Source organism: Trematomus bernacchii, unplaced genomic scaffold (assembly GCF_902827165.1).
Source record: "Trematomus bernacchii unplaced genomic scaffold, fTreBer1.1, whole genome shotgun sequence".
NCBI lineage: Eukaryota > Metazoa > Chordata > Actinopteri > Perciformes > Nototheniidae > Trematomus > Trematomus bernacchii.
The window spans coordinates 1,554,302-1,579,412 of record NW_022987577.1 but is presented as its reverse complement, the minus strand read 5'-3'; the positions used below and the strand labels follow the sequence as shown (position 1 = coordinate 1,579,412).

General features: G+C 42.1%; 2 protein-coding genes across 2 annotated transcripts; both read left to right on the top strand.

Moving 5' to 3' along the window:
* Positions 1-3,485: 3,485 nt before the first annotated feature.
* Positions 3,486-4,974, top strand: LOC117479803 (E3 ubiquitin-protein ligase TRIM39-like). Its single transcript, XM_034126887.1, has 5 exons — positions 3,486-3,545; positions 3,630-3,836; positions 3,888-4,318; positions 4,409-4,829; positions 4,969-4,974. The coding sequence occupies exons 1-5, from the start codon at positions 3,486-3,488 to the stop codon at positions 4,972-4,974; spliced, it is 1,125 nt and encodes a 374-aa protein (XP_033982778.1).
* A 1,865-nt stretch (positions 4,975-6,839) lies between these two features.
* On the top strand, positions 6,840-24,533 carry dldh (dihydrolipoamide dehydrogenase). Its single transcript, XM_034126907.1, has 14 exons — positions 6,840-6,956; positions 8,966-9,041; positions 13,806-13,885; positions 14,597-14,665; positions 14,865-14,934; positions 16,125-16,225; positions 17,993-18,136; positions 18,250-18,351; positions 20,091-20,281; positions 20,833-21,003; positions 22,104-22,293; positions 22,996-23,133; positions 23,292-23,381; positions 23,684-24,533. Exons 1-14 carry the CDS (start codon positions 6,918-6,920, stop codon positions 23,747-23,749), a joined length of 1,527 nt encoding a protein of 508 aa, XP_033982798.1. The 5' UTR covers positions 6,840-6,917; the 3' UTR covers positions 23,750-24,533.
* Positions 24,534-25,111: the final 578 nt, after the last annotated feature.

The window sequence follows — 25,111 nt, the reverse complement described above, 5'->3', positions numbered from 1 at the left end:
TTTGTTTGGTTATAGCATCATTTTATATCTGTATTGTGCTCTGAATTCACACCCAACATGTTAATAACAGTCAACTTTTTTTATTTTTTATTTAACTCTATGGTTTTACACAGTTTTTATAACATGAAATTCACATATTAACAATTCAATCCTCAAAGTAATAAAAGTCAAAATGTGTTAAAATGTAGTTTTTTACTATAATAGGATAGTCAATACCTGTGTTTCAGTTTATCAATGTAAAGTAGGGGTTAAATTAAGCAACATTACAAAATATTTCTTTCTTTACTTATATTTTCTTGCAATTATACATTTTAAATGAGTATTAACAGTATTTGTTATGTATTTGACGTATAGCCATAACAAAAGTATTTTTTTGTAAAATTACAGAAAATGCAGCTAATTTTTCCAACAGAAAATCATTTATTGTTACGGTTAGTTTTGTTAAATTCGCATTTTAAAAACTGCTAACAAAACAGATAAACAAAGTATTCAATTTCTACAGTTTTCTTTTGTTAAAATACATCACACATTTCAATAAACCGTTTATTCTTGTAATTTTAAAATGATTTCCTGTAATTATGAAATACATGCTTTTTCAGCCATTGTTGATTACTTCTGTTTTTATCATATGTTTACACCACAGACCGTTGTAGGTCACATGGGTGTGGTTTAAGATATTTAGTCCAGCTGTTGTGTGATGGACAAAGAGGGGGATTTGGTTCCTTCTGTTCACTTTATGGTCTCGCTGTTATCGTTTGTTCTGTTTTCTGATTGAATCAGATGGAAGAAGACCTTCAGAACGGACTGCTGATTGGGAGTCAGGATCATAATCATATCCAGCCTCTTAACCAAATTCATTTAATAGGAATGTTGTTGCTACAATCTTATTGGTACTATCTTGCAAAGCCATACTTATTATTGAATTTCTTTGTTTATGCAATTTCCTTGTTTTACAATATTATGGTATATCTTGATACCTAACAATGTATTAAACAATCTGAGCTTTGAGTGCCAGTGAGTACATGAACATTAAACCAGTGCTACCAGATTGCACAGAGAAAGTGATTTGTGAGGACGCCTTCCAGTGGAGTTTAAAACAAACTGCAGTCTCTGGCCATATCTTCTACAGCACTGTGGACCCGGACATGTTGAATACTCTGAAGTTTTATGTTAGAAATGTTTAGTATGGGTCTCAAAATTAATCAAAATCGGTCCCTCGGGAATAAAGTATGGCCACTTTCTGGTTAACTGCCTTTGGGATCCTGTAGATATCAGAAATGGATTCATCATCCTCAATAATCCCCATGATCACTCCAATATTGTCCAAATCGGGCCTTTTCTGAACTATTGTCCATGTCCTGGAAATGTTGATACCCTGAAGTTTGATGTTAGAAATGTATAGTATGGGTCTCAGGCTAACGTGCATATGTCGAGCAGTTTGCACAATTAGCACAAGTTGTGTTAATTAGCATTAGTTCATGAACAGGATAGCTTCTGGATTCTGTACAAACTGATTGGCCATGGCACGAGGCAACCATTGGATAAAAAAAACTATGGACCTTTTTTCAAACTATATAAGCAATCTGTCCAACACAAAGGATCCAGCACCCTCTAAAACTTCAAAATCGACTCACAACTAATCACGGAGACTTTCTGGTTCAAACTGCCATTTGCATCCGGCCGTTTCTAAATGCTGTGGACCCGTACGGTACATTTCTATCATAAAACTTCGGGGAACTCTACATCTCCGGGTTCACAACAAGACCTAATGAGCTGGCAGGTAGACGGATATGAGGTCACGCTCTCAATGAATAACTACAGTCTGACGATGAAGCAGATAACAGGAATGTAGGAGCACAATGGAATCTAAATGGTTAAATTACTTTGTTAAATATCACTGGTACTTTTTTTTAGTGTTGTGTAGTTTTTGAGTTCAATCAAATCAGCAACTTCAGGCTTCCTTTTATCCAATCAGAGGGCTTCTTTATCTCAGTTTTAAACGCTATTCTTCACATCTTAATACAATTTCACAACATGGAAATGAAACCTCCCCACTGTAGATACTGAGAGGTGGAGCAACCCTGGAAGAGGAGGGCTGCAGCGTCACATTTCCTACAGTAAAAGATAAGGTTTGTCTGCAGTTCAGACAAGTCTCTGTTTCTCTCCAAAGAAACATTAACTGAATCTTCAACAACACAACAGGATCTCTGCCAAACATCGGTGAGTACCGCTACAATAGCACTATCTATATATATGATAGGATTGAGTTGAAAACAGAATCAGACTTTTTGATATCTGCTCTACCATTCATAAGAATATGACGGCAGTAAGGTTTATGGTTTTAGATTAGAAAGACTAGAACATCTTTTACCAAAACCAAGGTAAAAACCAAACCCTTGTTACTGAACTCCGGCTAATTGAGGTTAGACATAATTCAGTCACAGCTCTGAGTTTAACGTAGTTTATTTTCTCCCAACCTTTCTTTGCTGTAGTTGAAAAAACAGTTGTGATGATCAAATATGTAAGTGAGTTTGTTTTACTGCATAAAGAAGGCAGTCAGTTATATGACTTGCCCTTTGGATTGTCTGCAGTACAACATCAGATGTGTATATTGTATTACCTATAGAGACATTTATGGTTGAACAAGTATACAGCTGTTACACCCTTTGTGAGGTAGCTTTGAACTTCAAAAGAACATTTTGTATGGCGGTACAGCTGACAATAATCACTGTATTTCAACTACCTGTATGAATTAAAAAAGCTAAGCTCTACTTAGACTTGTTCTTTTCAGAGTTAAAGGGGCCTATTCTGCTCAAAGGTGGAGTAGGTAATTTTGGAGAAACCGGCTCGAGTGCGCTAGAATTTGAAAATACACAACCGGAGAAAATCTGCCACTTCCTTACAGAGCCCCTCCTCCAACACACACGAACGCGCACATGACCAATGAGGGCACGAGATAAGTTTGTGCACAGATGGAAGGCTGACAGGCAGGTAGGCCATCCAGTTATTTTAGCCGGGCCGGCTAAGATGATTGGTCGTGCTTTTTACAGTACTACAGCTTCCACAGATGACATTTTTTTATGGATTTTTTGTCAAAGCACTTCAGATATCCATTGCTATCGGGATGTTAAGAGCATTCCATGGAATATAACAAAAAGTGTATCTCGAGCCGGTTTCTCAAACTTACCTACCCCACCTTTAATGTTTAGTTTGATATTAGTATTTAGTGTCTCTAGAGTCTTTACGATATACCAATTTATTCCCCAGGAAGCTGAAGTTATTGTTTTTTTAATTAAGATCATCATGTCATCACTTTTCTTCAGAGTTGGTGATCTCATAAAGATAACACCGCTGAACTGCACGTCTGGTTGCTTCTTTACTGGGAGCAAAGTCCAGATCCTAGTAAGCTGTCTGAACCAGACGTTGAATACCCGAAGATTGCAGCAGAAATTCATCGACAGCCATAGGGTCCTCAGAGTGTAGACATGTCTGCTGCCAGCTGTCTGCTGACTGAAGATCAGTTTCTGTGCTCCATCTGTCTGGATGTGTTCACTGATCCAGTCGCCATACCATGTGGACACAACTTCTGTAAAGCCTGCATCTCTGAACACTGGGATATTGATGTCCAGTGTCAGTGTCCCAACTGCAAAGAGGATTTCGACAGAAGACCTGAACTACGCGTCAACACTTTCATCTCTGAGATGGCTGCTCAGTTCAGACAGTCAGCTCAACAGGAAGCCAGCAGCAGCAGCTCAGAGCAACAAGTTGTCAAACCAGGAGAAGCTCCCTGTGACGTCTGCACTGGAACCAGACTGAAGGCCCTGAAGTCCTGCCTGGTGTGTCTGGAGTCCTACTGTGAGACTCACCTGGAGCCTCACCTGACAAAGAAAGGCTTAAAAAGACATCAGCTGATCGACCCTGTGGAGAACCTGGAAGGAAGGATGTGTGTGAAGCACGATAAACTGCTGGAGCTGTTCTGTAAGACCGACCAGGTGTGTGTCTGCATGCTCTGCACCTATTCAGACCACAAGACACATGATGTTGTTCCTCTGAAAGAAGGATATGAAGGAAAGAAGGCTGAGCTGGGGAAGACAGAGGCTGACATTCAGCAGATGATCCAGAAGAGACGACTGAAGATTCAGGAGACGAAACGCTCAGTGGAGCTCAGTAAGGAAGGAGCAGACAGAGAGATAGCAGATGGTGTTCAGGTCTTCACCGCTCTGAAGGAGTTGATTGAGAAAAGCCAGGCCGAGCTCATCGACATGGTCAAAAGGGACCAAAGACTTTCAGAGGAACATGTTGAAGGCTTCATCAAAGAGCTGGAACAGGAAATCTCTGAGCTGAAGAAGAGAAGCTCTGAGGTGGAGCAGCTCTCACGCTCTGAAGACCAGCTCCACCTCCTCCAAAGCTTCACGTCCCTGAACGCTGCTCTATTCACTCATGACTCAACAGACGGCGATGTGTTCCTAGATAACTATGAGTATGAAGTTAGGACCGCTGTGGATAAACTGTTTGCTGAGTTTGGGCTGATGAGGGTCCAGCGTTATGAGGTGGATGTGACTCTTGATCCTGATACAGCACATCCCGGACTCATCCTGTCTGATGATGGAAAACAAGTTAAACTTGGTAATGTCAGGAAGAATGTACGAGACGATCCAGAGAGATTTAATAAATGTGCTAATGTCTTGGCAAAGCAGAGTTTCTCTTCAGGAAGGTTTTACTACGAGGTTCAGGTTAAAGGAAATACTGACTGGACTCTAGGAGTGGTCGGAGAGTCGATCGACAGGAAGGGAGACCTCACAGTGAGCCCTGAGAATGGTTTTTGGATGGTACGGTTGAGGAAGCAGAGCAGGGGTTACACTGCTGAACCTTCACTCAGTCTCTCTCGGTTATATTATTGTGAGAAGGTGGGGGTGTTTGTGGATTATGAGGAGGGTCTGGTCTCCTTTTATGATGTTGATGCTGCAGCTCTGATCTACTCCTTCACTGGCTGCTGCTTCACAGAGAAACTCTACCCATGCTTCAGTGCTTTGAAAACAAAAGTCTTACATCCATCAATTCAGGCTTATTATCTCCCTCTGATCATCACTCCTGTCGAAAACACAAAATAAAGCAAACTATGATTCAATAATATAAATGTAAATGTATTCATGACTTAAAGGTGTACACTTAATGTTTTCAGATGCACAGTCATGCACAGAGCAAGGCGGAAGGAATTCATTATCATTCAGGAGAATATTAAAGACAGGTTCATAATTGGTGTGTGTAACAATGAACTGTGAATCATGATGTGAGAAACTAAATGTAAACCAGGGTTCTTTATAAATACACTTATTGCTTTGAACTCAAAGAAAATAATTGACAATTTTACAATTCATGTCATTTAGAAAAGGATACATTTGCATGTCTGCTACTGATTGTTAAATGGTTGGTAAATCTGTGTGTTTAGATTGGATTCAGAGACTTTAAAGTATGTTAACCACAGGAAGGACAGCCACTGATCATGCTTCTCCTCATGGGGATCATAATAATCTAAAAAGAACACCTTATAAATATGACCTTTTTTCTTTAAATGAATAAATGAAAGAAAGAAAAGTGTGTATCGCGTTTCATTAAGACAAACATATCATATATAAGTATGATTTCATACCAATCTGCACAATGACTACTTTTACTGTCGCTACTTTCACTATATTTTGATGATAATACTTTTCTACTTTTACTTGAGTAACACTTTGAATGCAGGACTTTTACTGTAACAGAGTATTCCTACACTCTGGTACTTCTACTTTTACTCAAGAACAAGATCTACTGAGAGTACTGTAGTAAAAGTAGAAGTACTCAGATATTGTAGTTGAGTAAAAGTAGAAGTACTCACATCTTGTATTTGAGTAAAAGTAGAAGTACTCAGATCTTGTACTTGAGTAAAAGTAGAAGTACTCAGATCTTGTACTTGAGTAAAAGTAGAAGTATTCAGATCTTGTACTTGAGTAAAAGTAGAAGTACTCAGATCTTGTACTTGAGTAAAAGTAGAAGTACTCAGGTCTTGTACTTGAGTAAAAGTAGAAATACTCAGGTCTTGTACTTGAGTAAAGGTAGAAGTATTCAGATCTTTTACTTGAGTAAAAGTAGAAGTACTCAGATCTTGTACTTGAGTAAAAGTAGAAGTACCAGAGTGTAGGAATACTCTGTTACAGTAAAAGTCCTGCATTCAAAATGTTCCTCAAGTAAAAGTAGAAAAGTATTATCATCAAAATATAGTGAAAGTAGTGACAGTAAAAGTAGTGATTGTGCAGATTGGTCCATTTCAGAATAATATATATGATATGTTTTATAATGATTGATCATGAAAGTGTTCTCAAAGCTGGTAAAGATGCAGCTAGTTTGAATGACTTTGTATACTGCAGGGTAGCTTGTGGATTTACTCCAGGTGGAACTAAAGTCTGATTTAACACTTGATTATATTTCACATCATTCATCCACATCTGTGAAGTAACTAAAGGTATTAAATACATGTAGTGGAGTAAAAGTGCCCCATTTACCTCTGAACTGTAGTGTAGAATATAATGTAGCATGCAATGGAAATACTGAAGTTAAGTACAAGTACCTCAAAATGTACTTAAGTACTTGAGTAAATGTACTTAGTAACTTTACACCTCTGGTAAGGGGTCGTTATTTTACCAAATTACGGTACATATAAAGGGGTCTTTATAATGTAATGCCATTATTCCTTATTCATACACTAGGTGGCGGTATGTCCGTTTAAAGTTGGTTTCCGGTCTGGCAATAAACACAACAGTGCACGAAGAAGAAAAACGTCAAGGCGTTTTTTCCGCACTGGTACTGCGCATGCGCACTATGAGTAGTCCTTGGCTGTTCGGCCCGCTGTAGGTTACAGACACAGATCCGGAGTCAACATGCAGAGTTGGACGCAGGTTTACCGCTCTTTGGCCACGGTAAGAACACCTTTATTTACCCACTAACCACTATGTGTTGTCCGGATAGGTTTACTAATGGTCCCAGTTGTTGTTTCCACTGCTATCTCCAGATTTACGGACCCGGGCCTGTTAGCTTTCACCTCTGTTAAGTCGTATGAACGCCAGACTCGCTGAGAAAAACCTGCCATTTAAGAGTTGTAGTTGTGTTTGGTTACGAAATATATAATTTAATATGGGTTTTACACGTTTTTTCAACAACTGGAAATGTTAATTTAAATTCGGCTTAAGCAAAAATGACCTTAAATAGTCCCTAGTTTAATAAAAATGACTTCTTGAGTTGGTGAATATGGAGAGATGTAAGGTTGACGTTAGCATGCTAAGCTAGTTAGCACTGGTGGTTACCCAACATAGCTTATGTCAGAGGCTCAAGCACGCACCAGAACCAGAACCAGAACCAGAACCAGGTTTCTTGACAAGTGGGTTTACACATACTAGGAATTGGCCTTGGAGTACATGGTGCATACAGTTAAAGAAGATAACAAGTAAGAAAGAAACACAAGTAAATTAATAAAAACAATGATAAAAAACTATTACATGTTAAGATGTAGACAATTATTGACATGAAATCTAGATAAACTAAGTGCAGTATAGTATGACAAAGTACCCTGAATAATAGAATGTGTGCAGTGTTGTTATGAAAGCTGTGTAGATACTCAGAGAGGTAGCTTATGTACAAATAACAACATATATAGGGTTTAGCAGAACTGGCACTTCTTAAATGAAATGAATAAAAACAAGAAAGTGTATTAATGTAATATATAGCAAGTCTATATAGTGGCTGAGGTGTCAGTGGGGGTCCTGGGCCTTCTTAATGAAGAAGCTGTGTCCTCACACGACCTCAATATAATACTTTACTCCTGCATTTATAAGCTTTATTCTAGGGCTGTGCAATTAATCGTATTTTAATCTCGATTACGATTTTGGCTTGCAACGATTACGAAAACAACGTAATCAAAATAAAACTATTATTATTTTTTTATAAAAAAAAAAAAAAATGTAATTGTTTTAAAAAATGTTTTAATTTTGTTTTTGTTTTTCAGTTGAATTATACTTAAAGTTCAGGGTAATCAACTGTTAAAAACATACTGTTCACATTTTTGTTTCAATAAATGGATGTTTTCAAAGTAAATGGATAATCGTTTTTAATAATCGTGATATCAATTATTGACCAAAATAATCGTGATTAGGATTTTTGCCATAATCGCACAGCCCTACTTTATTCATTATTACTGTCAAATATTTCAATTTAATTTATGTTTGCTTGTCAACGTGCAAGCGCCGGAGTAGCCTGTTAAATCTTCTTTTAATCAGAATCACTATTAATCTGATTTTTGTAACAGATTATTTATCTGTCTTGGATTTGTTTCAGGGTATAAAAAGGTCTGTAAGTCGTTCTGTAAAGGAATAAGTCGTGGATACGTTTGTTTATAAAGTCGTTTTAATTGACTTTAATCTATTAAACACACATACTTATAGTCTACACATAAATATAGTAGTTTACACCTGTTCTCATTTGTTTGCCTCATGAGGAAGTGATATCAATTAGTTGCATTATGGATGATTTCTGTCACTGAATTGCATGATTTTTAAAAGCTTTTTTCACATTTTATTTGATGAGGACTCGCTAAATGATCAGGGCATGTCATACCAAGATATCCCAGACAACAATTATAGATTTCAGGTCCATTAAATGTCCCTTTTTAAATGGAGGAAACATGTCTTTCAGCGGCTGGATGAGGAAGTTAAAGTCAAGGAAATACACAAAATAAATATCAAGCAGTCTATTGTCAAGTCTGAGAAGCTTAAAGCTGGCAAGCCACTGATAAATAAACAATTAATTAAAAGAATAAAACGTTTTTGGATAATTCCAGTGCAGCGTTTGGTGTTTGGATCGTGACCTGGATTGTTTTGCGTTTTTCACAATCTTTTAAATGTTATTTTCTCACTTCTTTCCTCTTGTCTCTCAGCGGAGCCACCAGCTCCCCTGCAAACTGCACGGAGCGACAGCGCTGTCCGTCAGAAGCTACGCCGACAAAGCTGCAAGTAAGATCACAGAGTCTAATCATCCGTCTGATTTAAAGGTCACCTATTGGGCAACATGCTCTTCTTCATGGCTCTTCTTCATCAACATGTGTCCCCTCTTCTTCATGTCTCTTCTACATCAACATGTGTCCCCTCTTCTTCATGTCTCTTCTACATCAACATGTGTCCCCTCTTCTTCATGTCTCTTCTACATCAACATGTGTCCCCTCTTCTTCATGTCTCTTCTACATCAACATGTGTCCCCTCTTCTTCATGTCTCTTCTACATCAACATGTGTCCCCTCTTCTTCATGTCTCTTCTACATCAACATGTGTCCCTCTTCTTCATGTCTCTTCTACATCAACATGTGTCCCCTCTTCTTCATGTCTCTTCTACATCAACATGTGTCCCCTCTTCTTCATGTCTCTTCTACATCAACATGTGTCCCCTCTTCTTCATGTCTCTTCTACATCAACATGTGTCCCCTCTTCTTCATGTCTCTTCTACATCAACATGTGGTCCCCTCTTCTTCATGTCTCTTCTACATCAACATGTGTCCCCTCTTCTTCATGTCTCTTCTACATCAACATGTGTCCCCTCTTCTTCATGTCTCTTCTACATCAACATGTGTCCCCTCTTCTTCATGTCTCTTCTACATCAACATGTGTCCCCTCTTCTTCATGTCTCTTCTACATCAACATGTGTCCCCTCTTCTTCATGTCTCTTCTACATCAACATGTGTCCCCTCTTCTTCATGTCTCTTCTACATCAACATGTGTCCCCTCTTCTTCATGTCTCTTCTACATCAACATGTGTCCCCTCTTCTTCATGTCTCTTCTACATCAACATGTGTCCCCTCTTCTTCATGTCTCTTCTACATCAACATGTGTCCCCTCTTCTTCATGTCTCTTCTACATCAACATGTGTCCCCTCTTCTTCATGTCTCTTCTACATCAACATGTGTCCCCTCTTCTTCATGTCTCTTCTACATCAACATGTGTCCCCTCTTCTTCATGTCTCTTCTACATCAACATGTGTCCCCTCTTCTTCATGTCTCTTCTACATCAACATGTGTCCCCTCTTCTTCATGTCTCTTCTACATCAACATGTGTCCCCTCTTTCTTCATGTCTCTTCTACATCAACATGTGTCCCCTCTTCTTCATGTCTCTTCTAACATCAACATGTGTCCCCTCTTCTTCATGTCTCTTCTACATCAACATGTGTCCCCTCTTCTTCATGTCTCTTCTACATCAACATGTGTCCCCTCTTCTTCATGTCTCTTCTACATCAACATGTGTCCCCTCTTCTTCAGTCTCTTCTACATCAACATGTGTCCCCTCTTCTTCAAGTCTCTTCTACATCAACATGTGTCCCCTCTTCTTCATGTCTCTTCTTCATCAACATGTGTCCCCTCTCTTCATGTCTCTTCTTCATCAACATGTGTCCCCTCTTCTTCATGTCTCTTCTTCATCAACAGGTGTCCCCTCTTCTTCATGTCTCTTCTACATCAACATGTGTCCCCTCTTCTTCATGTCTCTTCTTCAACAGGTGTCCCCTCTTCTTCATGTCTCTTCTACATCAACATGTGTCCCCTCTTCTTCATGTCTCTTCTACATCAACATGTGTCCCCTCTTCTTCATGTCTCTTCTTCATCAACATGTGTCCCCTCTTCTTCATGTCTCTTCTACATCAACATGTGTCCCCTCTTCTTCATGTCTCTTCTACATCAACATGTGTCCCCTCTTCTCCATGTCTCTTCTACATCAACATGTGTCCCCTCTTCTTCATGTCTCTTCTACATCAACATGTGTCCCCTCTTCTTCATGTCTCTTCTACATCAACATGTGTCCCCTCTTCTTCATGTCTCTTCTACATCAACATGTGTCCCCTCTTCTTCAAGTCTCTTCTACATCAACATGTGTCCCCTCTTCTTCATGTCTCTTCTACATCAACATGTGTCCCCTCTTCTTCATGTCTCTTCTTCATCAACATGTGTCCCCTCTTCTTCATGTCTCTTCTACATCAACATGTGTCCCCTCTTCTTCATGTCTCTTCTTCATCATGTGTCCCCTCTTCTTCATGTCTCTTCTACATCAACATGTGTCCCCTCTTCTTCATGTCTCTTCTACATCAACATGTGTCCCCTCTTCTTCATGTCTCTTCTACATCAACATGTGTCCCCTCTTCTTCATGTCTCTTCTACATCAACATGTGTCCCCTCTTCTTCATGTCTCTTCTACATCAACATGTGTCCCCTCTTCTTCATGTCTCTTCTACATCAACACGTGTCCCCTCTTCTTCATGTCTCTTCTACATCAACATGTGTCCCCTCTTCTTCATGTCTCTTCTACATCAACATGTGTCCCCCAGGGCTGAAACAGAGGGGATTATGGGTAATGCTGCAATGATCTGTTTGGTGTTTCAGCCAATCAGAGACAGGCTCTGTATATATCTGAGACCTGTGATATATTGATGAAGAACAGTATAATAGGGGACCTTTAAAGCCGTGTTCTCGTATGAGATAAATCTTTTCAGTTTATACTTCCACAAAAATGCTAAACTTAATATTTAAATACAAAGACAACAACTGTCATGACACCTTAATTAAAGTACATACAGTTAATACAAATACATATGCATAATGGTAGTGATAATAACCTTCCTCATTAACGACCTCTTCTCTTATGAACTTTAGTCAGATGTGCGATAGTGTTGGTTTCCACATTCTCCAGACATTGGACCTCACGCTGATTGTTAAAAATAACGCATTTAAAAAGGGTCATACTGTGCTTTTCTTGGCTTTCCCTCTCCTCTAGTGTTTTATACAGGTTTTAGTGGATGTAAATGGTCTGCAGACGCTAAAATCCATGTGTTTCCCCTCCCTTTGTTTACTTCTGTAACACAGTGACATCGAAATAATGTGTATATAATATCCTGCTTTATATATTTTGTTTACTGTACATTTGTATTTCCTCATGCATATTTTCTACTTTTGCAATTCTACTTTATTTCTATTTGAGATCTTTACATTTTGAAGTGTTTATTTCGACTCTTTTAGTTTCTACCAGGGTTCGTGCGGTCATTAAACACCTGGAAAAGTAACTAAAATTGCATCAAATATAATTTATATTTTATCTAATCGCCGAAATAGTAATCAGAATCAGAAAACCTTTATTCGTCCCACAGAGGGGAAATGTACATTTGCTCCAGCAGAAAAAGAGCCGAAGACAGTTTAATGTTTAACAAGAAGTATGCATAAAAAACAGAAACAAATATTAAATCAGGGTGTCCGCGGGGTCTTAAAAAGTATTAAACGTTGATAAATCAATTTAGCGAAAATTAAGGCTATTAAAAAGTATTAAACGGCATTTTCCAAGGTGTTACATTTTGTAGCTAGTTTTCAATAAGTATATAAATTGTCCAAAGAGGTTGTATTCTACAGTCTGCCTGAATGTAATCATTGCGTAGGTGTGTAGTGTGATTCTGTGTAGTTTATTGATGGCATCCCGTTGGGTTTGATGTCATCTGAACAGGACATCGCACGCTCACTGCTTGATAGCGCGAAGCTCCGTTTACGCCGGTTAAACAACATCGTTATGGGGAAATGCAAGTCTGCGTCCAAATGGTTGGAAGATAAGGAGGAAGGACAATCAATACTGTATATAGTCAATGTGAGGTAAAGTGTGTCGCCAAGGTAACCGGTTAAAACTCAAAGTGGCGATGAGGTCTTAAAATGTATGGAAAGGGTCTTAAAAAAGATCCAAAAATACTTAAAGATCCAAAAATACTTAAAGTTCCAAAAATACTGTAAATTCCAAAAATACTTAAAGTTCCAAAAATACCGTAAATTCCAAATATACCGCAAATGGTTAGAAGATAAGGAGGAAGGACAATCAATACTGAATATAGTCAATGTGAGGTATTAAGTGTGTCGCCAAGGTAACCGGTTAAAACTCAAAGTGGTGGTGAGGTCTTAAAATGTATAGAAAGGGTCTTAAAAAAGGTCTTAAAAGGTCTTACATGTGACTTCAGGATTCCTGCATATACCCTGGAAAGATAAAAAATGTTTTTTTTTTTAAATAAAAAGAATTACACAATTTAGAAAATACACAGCCTGTAACAGTTCTGAAGAAGTAGCAGCCATATTGCACAGTTATTCACGGAATATATATATATATAATATATAATGATAATAAATACTGTATCGTATAGTAATGGCATTTAACTGATGAGGTGTTTTGCTGGTGAGAGATTTTAGTTGCTTTAGCGTATAGAAGCTAGTAAGCCTATTGGATTTGTTTTAGATAGGCACAACATGTTGCAGACCTTATTTTCCTGTTCCATGTTAAAATAAACCATTTTCAGTGGTACCGCTGAGAGTCATTTTTTTGGTCCTGGAAAATTAGGTAAAGGTCCTGGAGAAGTCATTGGTGAAAAAGTGTATGAACCCGGTTTTATGTGCAAATGCGTTGTAACATTTCAACATGTTTGCTTGTCAACGTGCCAGCGCCTGAGGAGTTTCTTTTTTATCAGAATCACCATTCATCCGTTTTTTGTAACAGAAATGTCCGTTATTTATCTCTCCTGGATTTGTTTCAGGGTTAAAAAAAAAAAAAAAAGGTCTATAATGTACTAAATAGTCGACGTAACACTCATGCGCTCCAACATATTGTACCTGATAGGCTAAGGGGCGGGACATCTCTGAGCTGTTGACCAATCACATCAGAGCCTGTTACGTTATGTGATGTTACAGATTATTGATGAGAGTTTCTGTGTTTCTGTAGTCGATGCAGACGTCACGGTGGTGGGTTCAGGGCCCGGAGGATACGTCGCCGCCATCAAAGCTGCACAGCTCGGCTTCAAGGTAAAAACAAAACAAAAACACCATGTCTGTTACTGTCAGAATGAGAATATTGGTCCTTCAAAACAAACAAAAAGTCAGTTACATATTGATGTGAAGCATGGCTAAATGCAACCTGTAATATAAAAGTAATATGTACAACGCCTTGTTTTTTATGCTGCTGCAATGCAAACATTTCCCTAATTGGATCAATAAATTACTTATTATCCTACCTACCTACCCGCCTACCCGCCTACCCACCCACCTACCCACCTACCCGCCTACACACCTACCTACCTACCTACCCACACACCTACCTACCTACCTACCCACCTACCCACCTACCTACCCACCTACCCACCCCTACCCACCCACCTACCCACCTACCCACCTACCTACCTACCCACCCACCTACCTACCCACCTACCTACCTACCTACCCACCTACCCACCTACCCACCTACCCACCTACCCACCTACCCACCTACCCACCTACCCACCTACCCACCTACCCACCTACCTACCTACCTACCCACCCACCCACCTACCCACCTACCTACCTACCCACCTACCTACCTACCTACCTACCTACCTACCTACCTACCTACCTACCTACCTACCTACCTACCTACCTACCTACCTACCTACCTACCTACCTACCTACCCACCTACCTACCTACCTACCTATTAAACATATTAAACGTCTACATTTGTACCGCGCCTCTCCCTCTGACAGACAGTCTGTGTGGAGAAAAATGCCACGCTGGGAGGCACCTGTCTGAACGTGGGCTGCATCCCCTCCAAGGTAACACACTGACTTTATTCCCATTGAAATGTTTAGTCTGAGATGCACGTGAAGCTGCAGCAAAATGATCCTTTAAAGCACATCTGGAAGTCTGGAAGAGTTGTACGCACTCATAAGATGCATCAAACGACTGAATAAATAAATAAATATGATGAAAAAGCATTACAAAAGTTCCTTAATGGATGTTTTGTGTTCGCAGGCTCTGCTGAATAACTCCTATCTGTACCACATGGCTCACGGCAAGGACTTTGAGAGCAGAGGCATCGAAAGTAAGAAACCTCAACAACGTGTTTAAAATAATTCAGTTTAACCCCGAGGAAGCTTTCAGATAGTGTTGTCCGTCTTGTCTGTCAAAATGCATCTTACGTTTCTAACTTGCAATATCATTATATTCCGAGAGCGATCTCTCTGTGTGCGGGGGGGGCGGGGGGCCTCTCTCTCTCTCTCTCTCTCTCTCTCTCTCTCTCTCTCTCTCTCTCTCTCTCTCTCTCTCTCTCTCTCTCTTTTCTGTGTGCGGGGGGAGGGGCCTCTCTCTCTCTCTCTCTTTCTGTGTGCGGGGGGAGGGGCCTCTCTCTCTCTCTCTTTCTGTGTGCGGGGGGCGGGGCCTCTCTCTCTTTCTGTGTGCGGGGGGGCGGGGCCTCTCTCTCTCTCTTTCTGTGTGCGGGGGGCGGGGCCTCTCTCTCTCTCTTTCTGTGTGTGGGGGCGGGGCCTCTCTCTCTCTTTCTGTGTGCGGGGGGCAGGGGGCGGGGCCTCTCTCTGTGTGCGGGGGGTGAGGCCTCTCTCTCTCTCTCTCTCTTTCTGTGTGCGGGGGGCGGGGCCTCACTCTCTCTGTGTGCGGGGGGCGGGGCCTCTCTCGCTCTCTCTCTCTCTCTCTCTCTCTTTCTGTGTGCGGGGGGCGGGGCCTCACTCTCTCTGTGTGCGGGGGGCGGGGCCTCTCTCTCTCTCTCTCTCTCTCTCTCTCTCGGGGGCGGGGCCTCACTCTCTCTCTCTCTCTCTCTCTCTGGGGGGTGGGGCCTAACAGACACGCTGCAGCGGCGTGCACACAGATTTTTAAGAGTAGTAGTTCCGTTAAAAACCGTAACGATACCCATCCCTAGATATTACTCAAATGTTAAGAGAGTGAAATGTTGCTTTACACATTTCCACACTTGATGCTGTCACCTTGATTCCAATTTCAGATTCCTGTATTTAACTGAATTAGTTTAAAGAGAGAATATTTTGACTAAAAGTTTCTTACAAAGAAATGAACAGTCTATATTTTTAATGGTAGGTTTATTTGACTAATGAGAGAGAGAGAATATCAAAAAGAAAATCCAGACATAAAAGATACAAACTGTGGGAAATAAGTATTTATATTATCCAAAAGATCAGCGCACTACACCACTGAGCCACAGCCTATAAACTGACCATTTGGACTGATAATTAAAATGTATTGATGAATGTGTTGTGCTGTGTTCAGTTGCAGGCCTCACGTTGAACCTGGAGAAGATGATGGCCCAGAAGAGCGGAGCGGTCAAAGCTCTGACCGGAGGAATCGCTCATCTCTTCAAACAGAACAAGGTCAGACTCCACTTCCCCTCCAACTGTTGTTCACTCACATCTTATCAATAGTCTGATCTAACCAGACTCACTGCACACTGTTTGTCCTGTTCACGCCGCAGCGGAGCCGGCTCTAAGCTCCGAAAACCGGTTCTTACCAAGCTAAAAAATATGGTCGGTCTAGAAGCAAGAACCGCATACGTCACGCTTACATCGGAGGCAGGGGCAGGGGCGGGATCACCCTCCTGAACAACAACAACAACAAGCCCACGTTTTGCCCTGTTTGGACACAACGATGGAAAACCCCAAACTTAAACCGTGGACCAGATTTGCAACAAACGTTAAGAAGGATTATCGGGACAAAAAGCGAGACCTCGGACGGAGTGGCAGCGGTCGTCCGAAAACAAGTCCACATTATGACTTGCTAGACTCTGTCAAAGAACATTTGAAAGTCGCGTGTGACGAATGGAAAGTTCCTGGTGAAGTCGTCGTATTCAATACAATCGGCCATTGTTGTTGTTGTTGTTGATGTGAGGGGTTTCCGCGCGGTTTGGCTTTATGAAGCAGGCATGTAAACGGTAACGTCATGACGCAAACGATGACGCAGCACCAGTCGGCCTCTGAGCGGTGGGAACAAAACGGGTCATCATTTCGCTCCGTTAGGAACCTTCCTGAGAGAAACAAGTGAAGTTAAATGTCTGTTCCCTTGTAATGTGATATTAGTCCTTGTTGATGTTTCAAATGGAGCTGCTCTGATGCAAGAAAACATTTCAGACTCGATCTGACAAAGTATTATCGCTAGGGATGTCCCGATCACCTTTTTTTGCTCCCGATCCGATTCCGATCATTTGATTTTGACAATCTGCCGATACCGATTTTTCCCGATCCGATCTTTATGCAATGCATTATGAGAAAAAAAAGGTAACAGATAACGGCTGGTCATCCAACGCGATGAATTCAGCTATCTTGGCTGTTCTTTTTTTGGCCTTTTCACTGTTCTGGGGCAGTTTCTCTTTCCTTTTAAAAGTCTCTGAAAGTGTCGGTTGTTTCAGTGCCGTTACCTGAGTGGCCGCTGTGTACTCGTCGTGTTGTTGTTGGTGTTTGTTTCTCAGGTGGCGTATTAGATTGGTCGTGTTGAACGTAGCTCTGTTCTTTCCACCACGCGGAACCTCCGCCTTGCAAACATTGCATCTGGCTGTTACACTGCCTTCGCTTTCAATTTTATAATACTTCCAAACTCCTGACATTTTCTCTGTCCCGACTCCCGAGGCACCAGCTGAACGTAGCCTCTTGTTAGCTTACTGCTACTATTAGACACTGCGCCCACTCTGTTGCCAGATTTGAGAGAAATAAGCAACCAGGTCGATGAAAACAAGCCCAAAAGAAGCAACACATACATGATGTTGTGTCATTTTAAACCAAAACTAAGGCCTCAGGATGACTTTAAGACGTGAACATGGTCATTTTTGTTTTGTAACATTAAATAAAATAATAGAAATATTTTTGAAAAAAAAAATAAAAAAAATCCCGATCCCCGATTTTTTTCTCCCGATTCCGATCTTTTGAAAATCACGTGATCGGCTCCGATCACGTGATCGGATCGGGACATCTCTAATTATCGCATCGTACGAAGATGACCGCAACAAAATGTCTATATTTCTAAAACATCAGTGTATTGTCCCGCTGTAGTATTCAATGTTGGGATGAATATAATAGTGAGAGTTGCCAAAGACATTTCGTTGTACTTTGTGTGATGACAATAAAGACATGTTCTCTTCTCTCCGTCAGGTGACCCATGTGAACGGATATGGGCGGATTTCGGGGAAAAACCAGGTGACGGCGGTGACGGCTGACGGCAGCGAGCAGGTCATCAACTCCAAAAACATCCTGATCGCCACCGGCTCCGAGGTCACACCTTTCCCCGGGATACTGGTACGCTTGATCGGTCATATAAAGTGATTGTAAATGTGTAATTTTGGACCAGCAGGAAAGTGAGAAGCTGTAAGCATGTTTGACCGTTTTGTGTGTTCCCTTTTTTACTTTAGATCGATGAGGAGACCGTGGTGTCGTCGACGGGAGCGTTGTCTCTGAACAAAGTTCCCGAAGAGATGATCGTGATCGGAGCCGGAGTCATCGGAGTGGAGCTGGTTAGCATCTCTTTAAAAACAGACCCAAACAATTCAATCTAAGTATTTTAGAGCTTCTATTGGTGCTTTTAGTAACGTGGGGAAACCCAGGAAGAAATCTTACAAATGTAGGGCAACATTTTACGAGAAAAGACATATTGTGCTCAGTGGAATACCACACACAAGGGGCCAAAAGTAGGTACAATTATTATTAACGTGCCCAAAACTTATTTCAGCTGCTTAATGGCCGATTTTGCAATTTGTCATAAAAACATGCCGGCATCAATAAAAGGAGTTGAGAACCTCGCAGGCGTTTAATCCTAGTGTTTCGGACATAAGGATGCACAATCTAATGTGTTCTAGTGAACGACTTATTTCTAAAAATACTGACTTTTTTAAAACAGAATTGACTTTCTAAAAGTCTCAAAATTCTGACTTTTCCCCCAAAAATCTGAGGTTTTGACTGTGTGTGTGTTCCCCTCCATGACTCTGTGTGTGTTCCCCTCCATGACTCTCTGTGTGTTCCCCTCCCTGACTGTGTGTGTGTTCCCCTCCATGACTCTGTGTGTGTTCCCCTCCCTGACTCTGTGTGTGTGTTCCCCTCCATGACTCTGTGTGTGTTCCCCTCCATGACTCTGTGTGTGTTCCCCTCCCTGACTGTGTGTGTGTTCCCCTCCATGACTCTGTGTGTGTTCCCCTCCCTGACTGTGTGTGTGTTCCCCTCCCTGACTCTGTGTGTGTTCCCCTCCCTGACTGTGTGTGTGTTCCCCTCCCTGACTCTGTGTGTGTTCCCCTCCTGACTCTGTGTGTGTTCCCCTCCCTGACTGTGTGTGTGTTCCCCTCCCTGACTCTGTGTGTGTTCCCCTCCCTGACTGTGTGTGTGTTCCCCTCCCTGACTCTGTGTGTGTTCCCCTCCCTGACTCTGTGTGTGTTCCCCTCCCTGACTCTGTGTGTGTTCCCCTCCCTGACTCTGTGTGTGTTCCCCTCCCTGACTGTGTGTGTGTTCCCCTCCCTGACTCTGTGTGTGTTCCCCTCCCTGACTGTGTGTGTGTTCCCCTCCCTGACTCTGTGTGTGTTCCCCTCCCTGACTCTGTGTGTGTTCCCCTCCCTGACTCTGTGTGTGTTCCCCTCCTGACTCTGTGTGTGTGTTCCCCTCCCTGACTCTGTGTGTGTGTTCCCCTCCCTGACTCTGTGTGTGTGTTCCCCTCCCTGACTCTGTGTGTGTTCCCCTCCCTGACTGTGTGTGTGTTCCCCTCCCTGACTCTGTGTGTGTTCCCCTCCCTGACTCTGTGTGTGTTCCCCTCCCTGACTCTGTGTGTGTGTTCCCCTCCCTGACTGTGTGTGTGTTCCCCTCCCTGACTCTGTGTGTGTTCCCCTCCCTGACTGTGTGTGTGTTCCCCTCCCTGACTCTGTGTGTGTTCCCCTCCCTGACTCTGTGTGTGTTCCCCTCCCTGACTCTGTGTGTGTGTTCCCCTCCCTGACTCTGTGTGTGTTCCCCTCCCTGACTCTGTGTGTGTTCCCCTCCCTGACTCTGTGTGTGTGTTCCCCTCCCTGACTCTGTGTGTGTTTCCCCTCCCTGACTCTGTGTGTGTTCCCCTCCCTGACTCTGTGTGTGTGTTCCCCTCCCTGACTCTGTGTGTGTGTTCCCCTCCCTGACTCTGTGTGTGTGTTCCCCTCCCTGACTGTGTGTGTGTTCCCCTCCCTGACTCTGTGTGTGTTCCCCTCTCTGACTCTGTGTGTGTTCCCCTCCCGTCCTGCAGGGGTCAGTGTGGCAGCGTCTGGGCTCTAAAGTGACGGCGGTGGAGTTCCTGGGTCACGTTGGAGGCATGGGGATCGATATGGAGATGTCTAAGACCTTCCAGAGGATTCTGCAGAAACAGGGCCTGAAGTTCAAACTCAGCACGAAAGTGATGGGCGCCACGCGCCGGCCCGACGGGAAGATCGACGTGGCGTGAGTCCAACTCCTTCTGTAGCCCGCCCCCTTTTCCCACTTCCTGTTCACATGGTTTATGTCTTAGTTCTTCCCGGTTTAGAACCAGCAGCTTTGTGAAGAGTTGTATATGGGATCATTCTCAGCTACACTGAGGTGATGGGATGGTTAGTGACATATGACAGTAAAATCTGATATGTGGACATTTTATTATAACTCTCACTGACAGAAGATAGAGGTCAATATACAGAAAACATTTCTTCATTTTGAGAAAAAGTCAGAATTTTGACATTTTTAGAAAAAGTCAGAATTTTTAGATTTTGAGAAAAAGTCAGAATTTTTGGATTTGGAGGAAAAAGTCAGAATTTTTAGATTTTGAGTAAAAAGTCCAAATTTTTGGATTTTCGGAAAAGTGAGATTTATAGAAAAAAGTCAGAACGTTGTGAAAAAGTCAGGATTTTGATTTTTTTTTCGAGATTTTGAGAACAATTTCAGAATACCAACACATAATAAGGTAGTGTGCAGCAGGAGGTCGGTAGCAGCCATGTTGTGACCCTGTGTGTGTGTTTCAGAGTGGAGGCAGCAGCTGGAGGGAAGAACCAGACCCTGACCTGCGACGTGCTGCTGGTGTGTGTCGGCAGACGGCCGTTCACTCAGAGCCTCGGCCTGGACTCTGTGGGCATCGAGCTGGACAACAGAGGGAGAATCCCCGTCAACGGGCGCTTCCAGACCAGCGTGCCCAGGTACCCTATAGCTACGTCTTATTCAAAGGTCACCTTTTATGCAAAATCCACTTCCTCATGTCTCTTCTTCATCAACATGTGTCCCCTCTTCTTCATGTCTCTTCTACATCAACATGTGTCCCCTCTTCTTCATGTCTCTTCTTCATCAACATGTGTCCCCTCTTCTTCATGTCTCTTCTACATCAACATGTGTCCCCTCTTCTTCATGTCTCTTCTACATCAACATGTGTCCCCTCTTCTTCATGTCTCTTCTACATCAACATGTGTCCCCTCTTCTTCATGTCTCTTCTACATCAACATGTGTCCCCTCTTCTTCATGTCTCTTCTACATCAACATGTGTCCCCTCTTCTTCATGTCTCTTCTACATCAACATGTGTCCCCTCTTCTTCATGTCTCTTCTTCATCAACATGTGTCCCCTCTTCTTCATGTCTCTTCTACATCAACATGTGTCCCCTCTTCTTCATGTCTCTTCTACATCACCATGTGTCCCCTCTTCTTCATGTCTCTTCTACATCAACATGTGTCCCCTCTTCTTCATGTCTCTTCTACATCAACATGTGTCCCCTCTTCCTCATGTCTCTTCTACATCAACATGTGTCCCCTCTTCTTCATGTCTCTTCTACATCAACATGTGTCCCCTCTTCTTCATGTCTCTTCTACATCAACATGTGTCCCCTCTTCTTCATGTCTCTTCTACATCAACATGTGTCCCCTCTTCTTCATGACTCTTCTACATCAACATGTGTCCCCTCTTCTTCATGTCTCTTCTACATCAACATGTGTCCCCTCTTCTTCATGTCTCTTCTACATCAACATGTGTCCCCTCTTCTTCATGTCTCTTCTACATCAACATGTGTCCCCTCTTCTTCATGTCTCTTCTACATCAACATGTGTCCCCTCTTCTTCATGTCTCTTCTACATCAACATGTGTCCCCTCTTCTTCATGTCTCTTCTACATCAACATGTGTCCCCTCTTCTTCATGTCTCTTCTACATCAACATGTGTCCCCTCTGTCTGAAAATGAGCTGATTTTGAGAGAAAGTCAGATATAGAGGATATAAAAAATGTTGCTTTCTCTCCTCTCTCTCTCTCGTTCAGTATTTTTGCGATCGGGGATGTGATCGCCGGCCCGATGTTGGCCCACAAAGCGGAGGACGAGGGCATCATCTGCGTGGAGGGCATGGCGGGCGGAGCCGTGCACATCGACTACAACTGCGTCCCCTCCGTCATCTACACCCACCCCGAGGTGGCCTGGGTGGGCAAGACTGAGGAGCAGCTCAAAGAGGAGGTGAGGGGGAAGAACTGGGAGATATATCAGTAGTTTGACCCTGAAGGCAGCATCGTTTATGATCCTTACACGTTCAGTCCAGCAGGATAATCTCCACATACTAACACCACTTTATGATTTCTGAAGTAAAAAGCTAATGTTGGGCTACAAAGGAACTACAGCACGGTCACATGACTTCACGTCACCACTGCTAAGCTAAAGGTGGCTAATGTTGGGCTACAAAGGAACTACAGCACGGTCACATGACTTCACGTCACCACCGCTAAGCTAAAGGTGGCTAATGTTGGGCTATAAAGGAACTACAGCACGGTCACATGACTTCACGTGACCACCGCTAAGCTAAAGGTGGCTAATGTTGGGCTATAAAGGAACTACAGCACGGTCACATGACTTCACGTCTCCACCGCTAAGCTAAAGGCGGCTAACGTTAGGCTATAAAGGAACTACAGCACGGTCACATGACTTCACGTGACCACCGCTAAGCTAAAGGTGGCTAATGTTGGGCTATAAAGGAACTACAGCACGGTAACATGACTTCACGTCTCCACCGCTAAGCTAAAGGTGGCTAATGTTAGGCTATAAAGGAAGGTTTTTTTTGGACCACTCTGTTAACTCTTACATATCTATCCCAGGGTTTTACTGCCTCGAGTCCAGCAGTGTTTTTTAACCTCTCTTCCTCCTCTTCCTCCTCTTCCTCTTCAGGGCGTCCCGTACAAAGTGGGAAAATTCCCCTTCGCCGCTAACAGCCGAGCGAAGACCAACAACGACACTGACGGCATGGTGAAGATCCTCAGCCACAAGGAGACAGACAGGATGCTGGGAGCTCACATCGTGGGGACGGTGAGAGCCTTTTGTTCTCGTTGATCAGTGCTTTAAAGGCTGAATGAAAGTAGAGTGAAGCACAATCTGCAGAAGCTCTATAGTTGACGTCGGTCTCTGTGAATAAAAGCTCCAGGTCATGTATTTTAATGTGATGTAATACTGTGTGCTCCCACCAGGGGGCAGGAGAGATTATTAATGAAGCTTGCCTGGCGATGGAGTACGGAGCTTCCTGTGAAGACATCGCCAGAGTCTGCCACGCACATCCTGTACGTTACACACACACACACTCACTCACTCACTCACTCACTCACTCACTCACTCACTCACTCACTCACTCACTCACTCACACACACATTCTCTCTCTCTCTCTCTCTCTCACACACACACAGAGATGGAGACACACACACACACACACACATACACTCACACACACAGACACACACACAGACACACACACCATAATAGATATCTGTACAGTGATTTTGCTTTTAACATCTGTTTACGATATAAAATGTTAAAAATCACTGACATTTTTGTTCCTCTTCCTCCTCTTCCTCCTCCTCCTCAGACGGTGTCGGAGGCCTTCAGAGAAGCGAACATCGCCGCCTCAACTGGGAAAGCGATCAACTTTTAATCCCGTTGTCTTCCCTTCAGTGTAAATAACGAGGAGACCTGTGTTATTTAAATGTTCTCACAATAAAAGAGGCTCCAGCGCTGACCTCAGATCAGTCTCTCTGCTCTGTACAAACACTGCAGAGAGCAGAGAGACTGACCTCAGATCAGTCTCTCTGCCCTCTACTAACACTGCAGAACATCACCACTTATTTACAGAACATAGAGATATAAATATTATTATTACCTTCCTGCCGGGTCGCTGTGCTTCCTCTCTTAAAGGAACAAGTGTTTTTGTTATTTTTACAGAATTGAACATGACGAAAGTGACGTGTGATCAGAGCAGGAAGATGCACGTTTTGCAGGTTGGATAGACTCCTAGAAATTAAGAGGCTGGAGTTTTAATCACAAGAGGAGTTTCAATTGAAGAGGCGAGAAATTAGCACCCGAATTCTGCATTTCATAAATTATTATTGGCTGTATTTCTGCTTCAATTCTTTATTTTTAATTTGCCAGAACAACAAATGCTAGCAGAAAAAGTTGCAGAATTTAGGAAACCTAAAATCTAAATTAATAATCGTTTTTAAAGGTCTACTTTCTTGTTGGTTTTTTTCAGCTTTCAAACTCTTTTCAGTCAAAATCCATGTGTTTAATATTAAAATACAGAACGCACTCCTTTGCAGCAACACATGGGACAAGTCAACGCTAAAAAACATGACATTTAAGGAACAAAAACGGGATTAAATGTATGATTTCACCGTTTTGGGAATTCTGCTGTATTCATTAAACGCACAAACTTAAAGGTCCCCTGTGGAGTTTTTTTATTAACGCTGTTTTCTTCTTCTGCTGATTTGATGGTGACTGCAACACACACAGGAAAAAAAGCAGAGAAGAAGACGGCATTTCCTGCTTTTCTCTTATGTCACATTAATGAGACTGTATTTAGGCATTTTAAGTCCACAGTTTGGACTTTTATTTCACTATTTTCTGACATTTTATCCATAAAATAAGCAGGTTAATCGATTAATATAACAAATGTAATAATCAGGTGCAGCACTACAGGCTAGAAAACAAATGGTTAATTGCTCTCAAATCAAAACCAATAAAATATCAGTTGAATAAAAACCAGTGTGTCGTAATTCTTTTTCTGATGTCCATGGTGAGTCTTTAACAAGTTGGGTATAAACAACTAAATAAGTTTGTTCAGGTGTATATCAGTATGTAGTGTCTCTGCTTTAAAGAGTCCTCTCCTGCTGATGTTCAGGTGTATATCAGTATGTAGTGTCTCTACTTTAAAGAGTCCTCTCCTGCTGATGTTCAGGTGTATATCAGTATGTAGTGTCTCTGCTTTAAAGAGTTCTCTCCTGCTGATGTTCAGGTGTAT

Bases quoted from the DNA above. Each gene is read 5' to 3' on its own strand.
- LOC117479803 (XM_034126887.1), top strand. From the start codon at position 3,486: ATGTCTGCTGCCAGCTGTCTGCTGACTGAAGATCAGTTTCTGTGCTCC. The intron at 3,837-3,887 runs GTGTGTCTGGAG...CACCTGACAAAG, and splicing joins AGGCCCTGAAGTCCTGCCTG to AAAGGCTTAAAAAGACATCA. The intron at 4,319-4,408 runs GCTGGAACAGGA...CCTCCTCCAAAG, and splicing joins GTTGAAGGCTTCATCAAAGA to CTTCACGTCCCTGAACGCTG.
- dldh (XM_034126907.1), top strand. From the start codon at position 6,918: ATGCAGAGTTGGACGCAGGTTTACCGCTCTTTGGCCACG. The intron at 14,666-14,864 runs GTAACACACTGA...TTGTGTTCGCAG, and splicing joins TGGGCTGCATCCCCTCCAAG to GCTCTGCTGAATAACTCCTA. The intron at 14,935-16,124 runs GTAAGAAACCTC...TGCTGTGTTCAG, and splicing joins TGAGAGCAGAGGCATCGAAA to TTGCAGGCCTCACGTTGAAC.